The following is a 13,842-nucleotide window of genomic DNA, read 5'->3' on the forward strand; positions in this document are numbered from 1 at the left end:
ATGAGTACACATGAAACATACTTCAAACATCCAGCATAATGGTATTCTGCTGACTCACCTGAAGATCCTCCTTCATGACTGAGAACTTCATTGTATATCTGTGGAAATCCTGTGATGCATTGAAGGGAAGTACAGTAGAGGTGTGCATCAGTCGTTCAGAGTCATTAAAGAATCGGCACCAAGCAACAATAAATGATGCTGAGCCTGTGAAAAAAGAACACTTCTTTGAGTGAATGATAGGCAAATTCAAACCCTATGCATTATGATTACTTTTTCATGAAACCTAGGAGAGGCAATTTCTTCTATGAATCAACTTGTCCCATAAAGCTAGATTAAATGTGAAATAAGCCTTTTGTCAGTCTTTTGTCTTTTTGGAGTTGTTTTTATAACATTTGTTTAAATGGTAATATTTTTCTTTACTTAAACCCAAACCCAAAGAGAACAATATCATCTAGATTTCAAACAGTTCAAACAAAAGCAAGCTATTTTTTTATAACGAACATAATTTATGAAAATGATCATATTTACAACAAATAATGTATTTTATACTGTAACACTGCTGTGCTAATTCAACTTCTGAGGAAAAATATTTAAAAATTATTTTTTTCTTCATATATTTCATAACGTGATAGCAAATATATGATATGGTACCTCCAAAAATGTGATTTTGAACTGAGTGGCAATACTATGAATTAAGATATACAGTTTTTGGTATCATAAGATGAAATATGTTTGGTATTAATGCACAGAAAGAATTTTTTTAAACTATACACCAATCCTGCTCCTGATCTGAAGTTCAGAAGATAAACTATCACTTCAGACTTGCGTTAGCAGACATAATTTTGGTTCTTTAGAAAAATAACATTCACAACCCATCCATGTCAGAGACCCACAAAAGAAATAGCTTAAGAAAGAAAGCTCAGAAGACAGCCCCTGCTCTTCTGAAGGTGAGAAATCTGTTATGTTGCTGATAAAGGGAGCTTTTGAAAAACTATGTGTCATATTTCAAAATGCTCATTTTGTCATGAAACATGGACCCCCATATACTAAGTAAAATTATGGGAGTTGAACAAGGCAAAAGGTTTGGAAATAGGCAGTACCTAGCTGACAGACAAATATTGTCAGAAATTTATCAGGGCTATTGCCAATACCTGTAGGTCAGAACAGGACCATATCATTTCCTCGAGTCAGTTTTTGTCTGTTATTATATTATATCTATATAAGGGAGTAATAATGTAGCATTACTCCAAGCACTGGCCTAAGGAGAATTACTCTAAAGACTATATATATATATATATATATATATATATATATATATATATATATATATATATATATATATATATATATATATATATATATATATATATATATATTTTATTACGAGGATGTATATTAAAATCCCTATGGTTGACGAATGTAAGGACATTAATTACCACTAATAGTACTAGAACTATTCCAACCTTACCGCTAAACAAGCATAGCAATAATTCGCTCCATATTGGGTTTCTGCTTGGTATCGAACCTAGGACCCCTGAAGGTGAGATAAGACAACTATCGCCTGCCGGCATGTTCCAGCGCCCATACTACCACGGCCACCTCCACATCACCAAAAAATGATGTTTTGGTTGCCGTTCATATATGGTACTAGAATGTGCAGACACTCTCGAAACTTATCAGAAATTTATCAGGGCTATTGCCAATACCTGTAGGTCAGAACAGGACCATATCATTTCCTCGAGTCAGTTTTTGTCTGTTATTAGTGATGCTTCCACCGATTCATCTTCCACAGAGGCAGAAATTGTATACATTCGTTAATCTTTTGAGTGCAAGGTGCATTTTTCAACTTTCATTTTATATTATTGAATTTAATCTATTAAACCAGAAACTGAAACTATTAAATAAGAAATTTAAAATTAGATCCATTCCATTGATAATATTGTTAACTCTTAAACAACCAATTTAACTTGAGATCTGTTTTAGCTTATTTAATTTTGTTAATACAATAATTTATGATTTCTTCAGGGTTTAAGCTCATTTCATTGGTATAAAAACATACCCAAGACAGACAGTAACACCATCAGTCATGCTATAGTGGGCCTTATGTCAAAGAGATATGGGGATGAATGAATGAAAAAGATTGTTGCAATGGGAACAGATGGTGCATCAGTGATGTTGATGCTGCTGCTGATGATTATGATGATGATGATAAATACCATACAAAAGATATTTCAGCATTAACAAAACAAAGCATATAAAATGTTGATGAATTTAATGTAAACTGTAATAAAAGAACATCCTTGTACATGTCTTATCATATTTTATAGATTACACATTTATTCAGTAAGTATAACTGTAAATAAGAAGGACCTTTCAGTCAGAAGGACCACCAGTTTTCAAAAGTAGGAAGTCACCTGCAGGCTTCCTACTTGAAAAAGTTAGCGTTGAACTCTGCTCATATTAAGGATAAAATAGGAATTGTCTCACATCAATAGAAAATCATAGTCTAGCTTGAACTTTGGTTATTCACCAATAATTTTTTATGTCTTCTTATATTCTTCAGAAATGACAAACCAAAAACGTTTTTCTGACTGCTTACAACAACAGGTACAATAGAATTTAGAAATGATTATGTTTCTTGATTTTTAATAGCAGAACCTGAATTTAATTTACACCTACTGGTACTTTTAATATCATGACCTGTGTAATTTTACTGACACAAACCTGAATAAATTTGGAGGCCACATGATTTCTGTGCTATGTGCTGAATCTTTTCCACTTTTTCTTTTTGTTTATATTCTTCTACATCCTGTACCACAACCCAAGATCCAGTGCTATTTGACATGGTGGCTCTTGTTGTTGTTGCAGTGGTGTCAGTCAAAGTGGTAGTTGTTGTTGCTGTGCCATTGTATATATTACAGTCACAAGAACAGTTGACCTGCAAAATTTTAAAAATAATTTTATTTCTCATAATGTCACTTCTTGTATGCCATGGTAGTGTTGAGGTGGGTGGGTAAGATTTTATTTTCTGCACAAATATAATTAATATCAAACAATCTGTTATTCTGGACTGCTAAACTTGTCATTAACATACTTAAGAATGACAAAAAACATAGACGTATGACAATTAAATGGCTGTAACATATTATGAATAAAACTGAACTTGCAGTGATTATTATCTGAATATAAGGTGTAAGTTACATCAGTCTGAAAAATAGTTTGATTAAATATTTGAAAAAGGAAAACTCATTTTTTATATCATTTTATTCAGAATAAAGAAAGACCTATAAAATTAATGTGAATATAACAAAATTTGTTTCTTGGGAGTTGCAGTATAACTGACAAACTCAGGAGGGTGCAAACTGGCTAATTCATCTCTATATGGTATGTTGAAATACAGATGAAAATATTCAGGTGATTCATAATACCTAAGGTTGGTTTAATTTGAAGCAGAGATGGCAGCTTACTTCAGTTTTACTTATTTGTATTTAATTTATGTACAGATACCATTATTAATATACTCATTTATCAGGACAATATAGAACACATACAGCAAAGTTATCATCAAAGCAACAATCACACAGTGAGTCAGTCTCTTCAGGGGCTGTATAGTCAAAAGGGGCCAGTTGACCTTCACGACCATCCCAGAAAGTGATCCCTGTCACTGCTTTACCTTCTCCATCAGCTGCCTTAACTGAAACCTAAGAAGTAAAAAAGGAGATCAACATACTTCACAAAAAATTTAAATTACAGTTGAAAAGTGTTCTTTATGTTCCTCAATACCCTAAATCATAATATTTTATCTTAATTAAATTTTCATAAATCTTGACTGCAGTATATTACATGTACATTTTTAGAGGCTACTAATGAATACAAGAGTGAATCCCAGAAACAAAATGGGCATCAAATCCTGCCATAGATTAGCCTGGAGTAGCTGCTGTGGCGTTTCCTTGGGCAAGGCACTTTAATCTGACTGCCTCTGCACTAACCTACTTGCACTGCTTTGCTGTTAGAAAATCAAACAACTTTCTTTGATAAATGACCAATCAAACATATCCTTTTGAGAAAATGTTGTCTTTATTTTTACAAATATTCTTAACAAACAAGATTTCTCATTAAATCTGTGACAATTTCATACTCATGATAATGATGTGATTTACAGTACACATATTTTGATCATCAAAAAAAAAGTGAATATCAAAGTAAATTATCTTTTTCTGAGAACATTTACCCAATCACATTAACATTAGGGATATGCCTGCTATCTCCAGAATCCAGCCTTACTAAACATGAAAATTCATATAACTCTTGTCCATTACATAGCCTTACCACCACCAGATGTCACTAGTTTTTAATCAGAGTGATATACTGATGAGGATGCTTGCATGGCAGGCAGGGTGGTTGGGAGGATTTATTAAGTAATGTAATCAGGTATGTATCCTCAGAGAAACATAATTTACTTACAAATTTGCTTTCTATTTCAAATATATTCCTCAATCACATTAATGTCAGGAGAATAGGTAATAGGAGAAGGGTATGCTGAGCATCCTACCTATACCTTGGGTATCCTTCTAGTGAAAAAAGATTGGATTCCCCATATGAATAATAACCCACCATCCATTTAAAACATCTCAGCATATGGTCACATGAACTGAAACTACTCTATCAGATTAAGAAGACAATTAGTGAAATCTTATTATCATCAATATTGACTGGTGAATCCAGCAATGCTAAGAGGTTTTGTTGGTTAATTGGGTCTGGTGGTCATCTGCGCTACAGCCTTAGGACCCATCAGATTAAGGTTTTGTCTTTGTAAAATGAAATCACTTAGATCAAAACTTGAGAAGGTTTACATTCCATACCTGCCAACAGCTTTTGTGATATCTTTGATCAAGACATTACATTTGATTGCTCATATCTATTTCATGAGCTGAAATTCTCATTAGGTGAATTTGAGACATCAGAGTATGCCGAGCATATAACCCACTTAAGCTATGAAGATCTGGCTTGGGATGTGATGACCTGCTTTCTCATCCAGATGAAGAGAAAGAGTCCTTTGTGCATGCTGCAGTTCTCAACTTAATTATAGATGAGAGGGATCTTATGACACCTCTCTGACTGCCCCCTTATGATGACTGGTTCTTGACTACTATGCCTGGTTGAGTCACAAGGATAAAAAAAACATCCAATATGAACAAAAGATAGTTCAGGTTGAATGAAAAGACGTCACTCAACCTTTATACTGAAGCTAAAGCTATCAGGAAACAGGTTAGTAAGATAACAGATTCAGTAAGGTCTGGAATAATGGCCCAGATTTTTCTGAAATGAGCCATTACAAGCTCCAAAACAGATTCAGATTCCAGTTTGAACCAGGGTGAGGGATTTTAGCCCGTTCAAATCAAAATTGGCTAGTAGGTCTGATCCCCAATTGTATGATTCATATATTTTACTTATTTAGCCAAAGTTCTGGGATATACACAATAAATAAAAGTTAAAATGGGTAAGCATTACGTGATTTATTTAGACAATGTCTGCAATGCAAATCAGATATAATACATTACTACACCTCTCCCTCAATAACTCGCATACAACAGGGTCCATAACTATAGACTGCACTATAAGCAAGGGCATGAGTTACCAAGGGACCTCCAAAAATTGAAAATAAACCCACTCACATATCGAGAAAACTGCAGGGGGGCTAGGGAACTGGGCTGTTTAATGACTGAGTCCTCATTTTACAATCCTGTCAATAAAAACTGTTAATAACTTGCTTTTTTTAATGAAGTTGTTCATTATTTTATTCTGTATAAAAAACATTTATTTTCAAAATATCCAAAATGTGAAAGATCGTTTCTACTGGTTTCAACAATCATCACATGTACACGAAAACATCTGTGTATTACATCACTGCTTTTTGTTTTGCTGATTAGTCTTGTTCCTGGAGTGGTATTTAATCATATAGTGCCAAGCTGGGAGTCAAAGCAGCAGGGAACTAGACTAACTGTTGATACACTGCCAAACAAGATTCTTTTTTTTCTTCAAACACTAGTGACATTTATTTTTTGAGACCATCGTTATCAGTTATCAAAACACGGTCAGCACTTAATTAGGTTCTCAGAGAAATGCTTGCAGACATAGTTGTTATGGTAGATTGACACGTTTTAAGTTTAAATACACGTATTTATGATGATTACACTTAAGAGGAACTAAAAGATTGAATTAAAACACAAATTTCACTTAATAAAAATTATTTCATTGGCATTTAAATATTAATGTACAGCATACACTAGGCATAAGTGACATTTTCATTGATCAAAATTTCCTTGAATATCTTTAATTACAGTATACTAAGAATGTTGTTTGGAAAGAAAATGTAACCAGTTAAATGACTTCTAATTGAAAGTTGATATTTCCAAAATGTTGATTAAAATTTCCAGGTCCTGTCTACCATTTTCAACCATAAAATGAGTGACATATCAATGTTTCAGTTACCAATTCTGAATGCAATTTTCTTCAAGTTCAAGAAATAGGGATGAATTTTTTGGGTATTTTCTGGTTTAAAAAATGGGATACACACCTGACCCTTTGCTATAAGCGGGTTTGTGAGTTATTAGGGCATGAGTTATCAAGGGAGTGGTGTAGTAGTTTTGTAAATATATGCATGCCAATTTCTTCCAGTTATCAAAAATATTCATAGCCTTTACAATCTGTGAATTTATCATCTTACCTGCAACCATGTCACTGGGACATTTGTTACACACTACTAGATAACTACTGTCAGTCAGGTTAGCTAATAAAAAATATAACAGCATAAATCTATGAATAATTGTCACAGAGGTAATTAAAAGGTAAGGGTGGTAAATTAAAAACAACCACCATTACATCATTACTAATCCCCAATTGTACTGCAATTACTTGAGGAATTTTAAAATTTGCATCATCATCACCCTCTTCCTTGCCTTGGTTGACTACCGGTATACACTCTCAGACCAATTTTTGACCATATAGTGTTCACACTGCATATTACTTGTGAAGTATATTCTGTACATGCAAGGCACAGCTCATATGTATCATCCTTAATCTATGCTGCTGCTAAACCATAATTATCTATTATTTTATTTTGCTTTTCATATTACAAATAATAATGACAGGCACAAATCAAGGAGACAGTTTCAAAAAATACTAAAGCTATACATACAAACCAAATGTCAAAATGTGCAATGGAAACTTTTTGCTGACAGCACAGCATATGCAAACACTACACACAGTTTGAAATTACAAATTCTTAACAAATTAACTCTGTATAAAACACACCTCATATGTCCCCCCTAGTGCCATCTCAGCAGACCTGTAGTAGATGGAGGAATACATGGAGTCCTCTTTAGAATCCCGGGCCAGTTTGATTTTGACTTCGTTATGGATGTGATCTTTAAACACATTGGCTGGCCGATGCTGCAGTCGCCAGACTTTTCCACTTGGATCATGAAAACCAGACATGTTGCTAGACTTCCACACTGATGAGTCTGTGAGGGAAACTAATTTAGCTGGACAAGATGGGCCATCAGGAGATTGAAGATGAAGAATTATGCCTAAAACATGAACAGAAGTACTGTCAATTAGTAAACCATTTTTCAAGTTTTCAATTTCAGAAAAAGATGAAAATGCAGACCAACAAGTATATCAAAAAGTTATTAAAAAAAATTAATTAAATTTACAAAATTACTATCATAACATACAAATCTTTTCAGGTCATCAACAATGATAATGAAGTCAAATTATATGATTTGTAAAATGTGCAAAAAATGAACAGATTCACCAACCAGGTTGTTGATAGATGAATACAAAATACCTATTAAAATTCCACCTCAAATGGTTTTTGTTTACTAGTAATTGTGTTAACAAGACAAAAGCAAAGAAATATGTAACAAAATGAATCATTTTTTGTGTAATCTTGCTAACAAGTTTCTTGGGATGGATGGACCTTGCCAAATTAGAAATCCCCCAACTGCAAGCAGTGGAAACATTAAAACAACGTAAACCATTGATATGTTTACCAATTAACTATTAATTATGCACAAACCTTTTGTTACAACACTTATGAACAATATATTTGATTACAAAAAACATTTTCTCACGAAGCTTAATGCAGATTTGGAGACAATAACAGGAGATTTCAACATCATAATTGGTGCATAAATGAATCAGGCAGGTGCTTGGATGTATTGCATCCATTAAAAGTTAACTTGCTCACCTGATATGTGTGTTGTTGATCCCCACCACACCACATCATCTTTAAATTCATTTCCTTCTGTAACATGTCCAGCCATGGGTGTTGAATTGTCAAAAAGAACAGGTGTAGTAATCTCTGTTATGGACAGGTCAGCTTCATTTACAACCTCAAGCTTCACATAGTAGGGTGATGCTCTCTAAAAGAAAATGTTTTATCATCAGAGTGTGCACTATTTTCAAATAAGATTTTTCATTCATTGCTCAGGCTAAAATATATTCATTTCCTTTGACATTACCTCAAACATGTAAAAAAAAATCATTTTATAGTCCTTCCTCACTATGTGTAACATTTTATCTGAGGTCTATTATTGCTGTCTTATGTACCAAAACTCTATAAAATGTGAAGGACTGATGTTTTGGTTTGGTTTTGTAGGGTTTTATGCCAGTTTTCAGCACAAGATAAGCTATACATAGCTGCCAGTATATCTTATGGAGGATGAACCCATGAAGACCCAGAGAAGAACTACTGACCCACAAGAAGCTATTGGCAAGCTTTCTTATATAATATACATTGGTTGAGCTGAAACTCAAACTCATGTAGACAGAGGTGAAATGTGTGAGTGATCTGTAAAGGGGAACATCTTAGACTTCAAGGTCAACAAGGGCCCCTGTAAAGTGGCAGGGAGAGAGGTTAGTGAACAGAGAACAAAATTCACGTAAACGAAATAATAGCTGCATGAATGTACACAAATATATCTTTATCACCTCCTTATAATTCTAACACAATATATTTAATATTTTAATGGGTATCTTCACAAATCACACTGAGTGAAGTAGATTGTCACAGTAAGCTTTGTAGCAACACTTCACAAGTAGTTGGACAGAACAAATGTTTTCATTCTTTTCAGCTTTCCATACAAGTCATGAAGTGCTTTAGCTATTTTTAATGTATGCAAATCACAAAAACTATACATCTTAAACAGAGCCCTGAAGCCTGGTGTGATTATCTGATTGATGAGACTGGGCCCTTCCCACTGGTCTAGATGAAGTTATGGCCAAAGTGCATCTTACATCAAAGTGACAACCATTGGCCTGTCCTTTTCCTAACCATAAGATTGTCTCCTTCAAGTTATGGGATGCAACTCATGGCATGCAGCAAGGACACACTCAGTCTTTTCTACTACCTCAAGCATGGAAAATTTAGCATGTACAGTACACCCTATGTTTTATAGTCCTCTGTAAAGACACTAGTAGCACATGGCTAAACGTTACTGACCATCAGTTCTCAATTAAGAGTAAGGTGTCCTTAACTAAACATACTGTATAGAAAACCATTATTGCTTTATTAGACTTACCATGACAGCGATCTCTGACCTTTAGATCACATAATCAAAAGTTTGATCAAGCAACTTACTCTAGAACAAAAGTTCTACAAACCCAATTGTTTCATCATCACAGACTTTTAAATTTGACCTGATGACCTCTCAGTGAAAAGGACTCTTACATACATGATGTGCAAACCCATGTAAATGGTCTACAAAATGAAATTACTTATGACCTTTCAATACTGAAAATGTGCAAATGGTTGTCAAAGTTTGGTAACTGTATATAGTGGAAAACTTGAGTTATTGTGCCAGATCTGGTAACAGATGGACCATTGGACAACATCACAGCTCTGCTAATAATGGACATAAAAATTAGCCTTGAAGTGCATTTAAAAGGCATTAAATGATGAAAATTCCTTTAAATCCTTAATTATGTTGAGAATAAATAAATTCTCAGATACTTTCACAATACGTTTAACTTTAAATTTCATAAGATCCTAATTTTGAGACTTTTCCAGAATACTGCATACATCTTTGTATAACATACAGACATAAAAATCAAGAAATAGATTCTTTTTAAATAAAATTTGATGATTAACTATTACATTTTTAAAGAAACAAGCAAAATATCAGGTATCTCCACAAATAAAAATGTAATTCAGTTTGGTACCCACCACAAGAGATAAATCTCGGATTGTGAAAGTGGTAGTATTAGGACCCAAAATGATACTGGACACAAGCTCCGTCATTGGGTCAGTATCAGCTGACAGACAGGAATCTCTCTTCAACAGTGTCAGATTGTAGTGCTTGATACCAGACTCTGCATCCATATATCCTCCCCAGTGTGCAGCAATGCTGTCCGAATAGGGTGTATAGGACACAGCCTGAAATGGGTTAGGTCATGAAATATACAATTTTTCAAACAATATATTATAAAAATGCAATAAATAAAAACATCTATTAGCAAAAGACTTGGTTGATCTGAAGATGTAAGCCAATAAAATGAATATGGTAAACTAAGGCATATTTTTTTATTTTGTTGATGGCACCAAAATATGCCAAAATTTAAAGTTTCCTAATAAGGTTTTCCTTTACACCATGTAACCTTTGAGTAAGAGTAGTGAAGACTTGCTGGGTCAGACTTGAAAGAATACAACAGACACACCAAAAAACATATTGCAACATATATCAGGATCTTATTCAAGACCCATTCCTAACTGGCAAAGTAAGTAGTTATTTTGTTGCAGGGGGCTTGAAATATTGCACCTCAATTAAGTTTGGTTGTTGTTTTTGTTGTGGGTTAATGGCATTTTTCAGCACATGATATGCTATATATGGTGGCCTGTATAACTACTGGCAAGCATCCCATTGGTCTGCAATTCTTACTGGGGTTTTCCCATGTTCTTTCTCCAACAGTTATTCTGGCTGCCGTGGATAGCATCTTGTGTTGAAACTGGTGCTAAACCAACCACAACAACAACAATACCCCAAGTATCAGAATTTGGCATGATAGATAAGTGCTCTGACCATAAACCTTTTGCAGGTGCTTAAAATCTAAGCAAATTTCGAGCCAAAAGAATTATCCTTAGGAGATTCCTCACTCTTAAAACTATGTTCAAAAATGCAACTGACCACATCAGATCCATGCATATACATCCAACAATATTTAAGTGGATGACTTACCATTCCAAAATATGGTCCTGCTCTCAGCTGACCTCTGCTGGGTGGGGTCACATCTATTGTAAACTTGTGCATGCTCATATTACACTCTCCAGCCTTGTCCAAGCCTACAATTGGAATTTGACACCATGTAGGTATTGGACAACTAATTATTTTAAAGCTAGTGGACCAGTCTACTAGTGGAGGAATAGAAAATTTGGTACTAAATATTCCAAGAAGCATCCATTGGCTTGTAGTTGGATTTAATATTATTTCATTATTCATTTCATAAATTTTAATCTATGTAATATAATTGACAACATATATTTACTTTAAATTTGATATCCTGCATTTAATTTCCTACTGACAAACTGTATATGGACTCTTGGTGTGAAGCTTTGTTATTAGGTGCAGACCATGGAGTCCCCTGATAAGCAGCATGAAGTGCAAGATAATGCTGCAAAACACGTTTTTCAAGGCTGAACAAATTCTCTAGCTCTAATAAATGGAATCATGTGTGGTTTATATGCCAATCTAATGGAAATATAGTGTTATTTTTATATATTAGCCTTAAGTTCTATGGAAAATGAATTAGTAGTCTGATAATAATGACTTTATTTAAAGTTGGTACCACAAAAGAACTAATCTACCATGAAGTCCTCATACAAAACAGATATGCGCACACATATGCATATATATATATATATATATATATATATATATATATATATATATATATATATATATATATATATATATATGTATACTAAGCATCATGAATATATAACAATAATGTTAAGTATATTTATTGATAATGTGTGCTAAACTTTTGTCCATAGTTATAAGGTGTAAAGAGAATGTTTACATAGTTAAGTTTTATCCATGACAGTAAGCAGTAAATAACTTGTTTACATGGCAAGAGTTCAAGGCCAGTCTTGTTTAAAAGTTGGACTAGGTTTTTCTATAGGAATTCTTAACATTGTATTATGTTATAAGTGAAGTGAAAATGCGTATAACTAGGGATTTCATAAACAAATCCTGTTATATAAAAGTCTGTGGGAATCCTTGATAAAAGTATGCAGATATGTTCAGATGTAATTAATTATTTATTTAAAATATTCATTGAAAGTACTAAAGTGCTCATTGACTATTGGACTAACACTCTACTTGGGATTATTGTAACCTCATTCAAAGACATTCTGGTTTGCACCATTGTAGTTCATCAGAACATTCAAGACTATTGGAATTCATTCAGGACATTCAAAATTTTGGACATGTGATAGGACATTGAGAATTATCTGGGATTTAATTCAAAATACTGTGTCTCTGAAATTTTCACTTTGTATTGTAAAGAATTAAATAACTTGATGTTTCTAGTTTCACTTCCCTATATTATATATTTCAAGACCTAGAGTCTTAACAATATATTTACATTCCTTCCTTTTTCCCCTCCACATAGACACTCACCCATAAATACTGAACCCATATAGTCAAAATACATGCAATATGAAATTAATGCCATATAGATGGGTAGCATATTTAATAATGCCCAGAGGCATTCATGAATACAAATACAGTTGTTTTCATTCTCAATTTAACAACATTTCTGAACCCACTGAATACATTGGGTTTGGAAGAAGGAAATAGAGTGACCATTTCTAATATCAACTGGAATACTATTCCAGAACCAAGTTTCTGAGTAATGGAAACTTCTTTTGAATAATTCCTTATTTGATTTGGAAATTTTATACTGTTTGGTAGACATGGCTCTTAGGTTGGGTGTGTTACCAGGTAGCCTATACTGGAATAGTGACTATAAATAGACAGGAGCATTCTTATTGGCTATAATGAACATTAACTTAGCTTTTCTCAAATGGATTCAGTCTTCAACAGGTAATATTTTTAACCTACCAGCTAAGTTTTCCCTGTTTTCTGTTTGGATTGATATTAGTACGAATGCTTTTTTTTTTAAAGATGTGCTAGCTTTGCTACGTTTTCATCATTTGAATTACCCTAAAACACATCTTCAAAACAGAGCACATCAATCAACATAGAAAGCAAGGAAAATTTAATAAAAGTAGTAGGTTGTTATTAAATAATATAAATAGTAATGGACCTAGAATTGAGCCCGGTGGGACTCCATATATATTGTTCCAGAATCAGTAAGAATATCATTTATATAAACATGTTGTGTTCTCTCATGTAAGTATGAAGTAAACCAGTTGGTTGAGCTGTCATCACATTGGTAAATTGTCAGTTTGCTCAAAAGGATTTCATGATCCACCTTGTCAAATATTTTCCTGAAATCTGAAAGTACAGATATTATTCTACCGTGATCAAGTGCTTGAAGCCATTTATCAGTGAGATCAAGGCAGTCTTGCAAAAATTATTCTGTCTAAAGTCTGACTATTTAGGGTGTTACAGTGAATATTTGTTTAAGTATGACATAAATGTGTCATAGATTTGCTTTTTCAATCAATCTTAACAAGTTTAGTAATATCAAAATTGGTTGGTAGTTATCTGAATCTTCCCTAAAACCTGATATGTAAATGGGCATTAAGTTTGAAGTTTTCCATCTTAGAGGACAGATGTGGTTGCAATACAAATGAACTATCAACGTTTATGCTAT

At 33.5% G+C, this 13,842-nt stretch overlaps 1 protein-coding gene across 1 annotated transcript in view; it reads right to left on the reverse strand.

Annotated features, from left to right (window-relative positions):
* LOC149805056 (uncharacterized) overlaps window positions 1-13,842 on the reverse strand; it is a 374,091-nt gene that overhangs the window by 73,456 nt on the left and 286,793 nt on the right. Inside the window, exons 71-77 of the mRNA XM_089946913.1 lie at window positions 11,238-11,341; window positions 10,229-10,438; window positions 8,252-8,426; window positions 7,315-7,589; window positions 3,552-3,701; window positions 2,725-2,938; window positions 59-204 (exon numbers count right to left, since the gene is read on the reverse strand). Of these exons, the coding sequence (XP_089803039.1) occupies window positions 59-204; window positions 2,725-2,938; window positions 3,552-3,701; window positions 7,315-7,589; window positions 8,252-8,426; window positions 10,229-10,438; window positions 11,238-11,341 (1,274 nt within the window). The remainder of the gene's footprint in view (window positions 1-58; window positions 205-2,724; window positions 2,939-3,551; window positions 3,702-7,314; window positions 7,590-8,251; window positions 8,427-10,228; window positions 10,439-11,237; window positions 11,342-13,842) is intronic.

Source organism: Sinohyriopsis cumingii, chromosome 2 (genome assembly GCF_028554795.1).
Source record: "Sinohyriopsis cumingii isolate HCF-2022 chromosome 2, ASM2855479v2, whole genome shotgun sequence".
Taxonomy (NCBI): Eukaryota; Metazoa; Mollusca; class Bivalvia; order Unionida; family Unionidae; genus Sinohyriopsis; species Sinohyriopsis cumingii.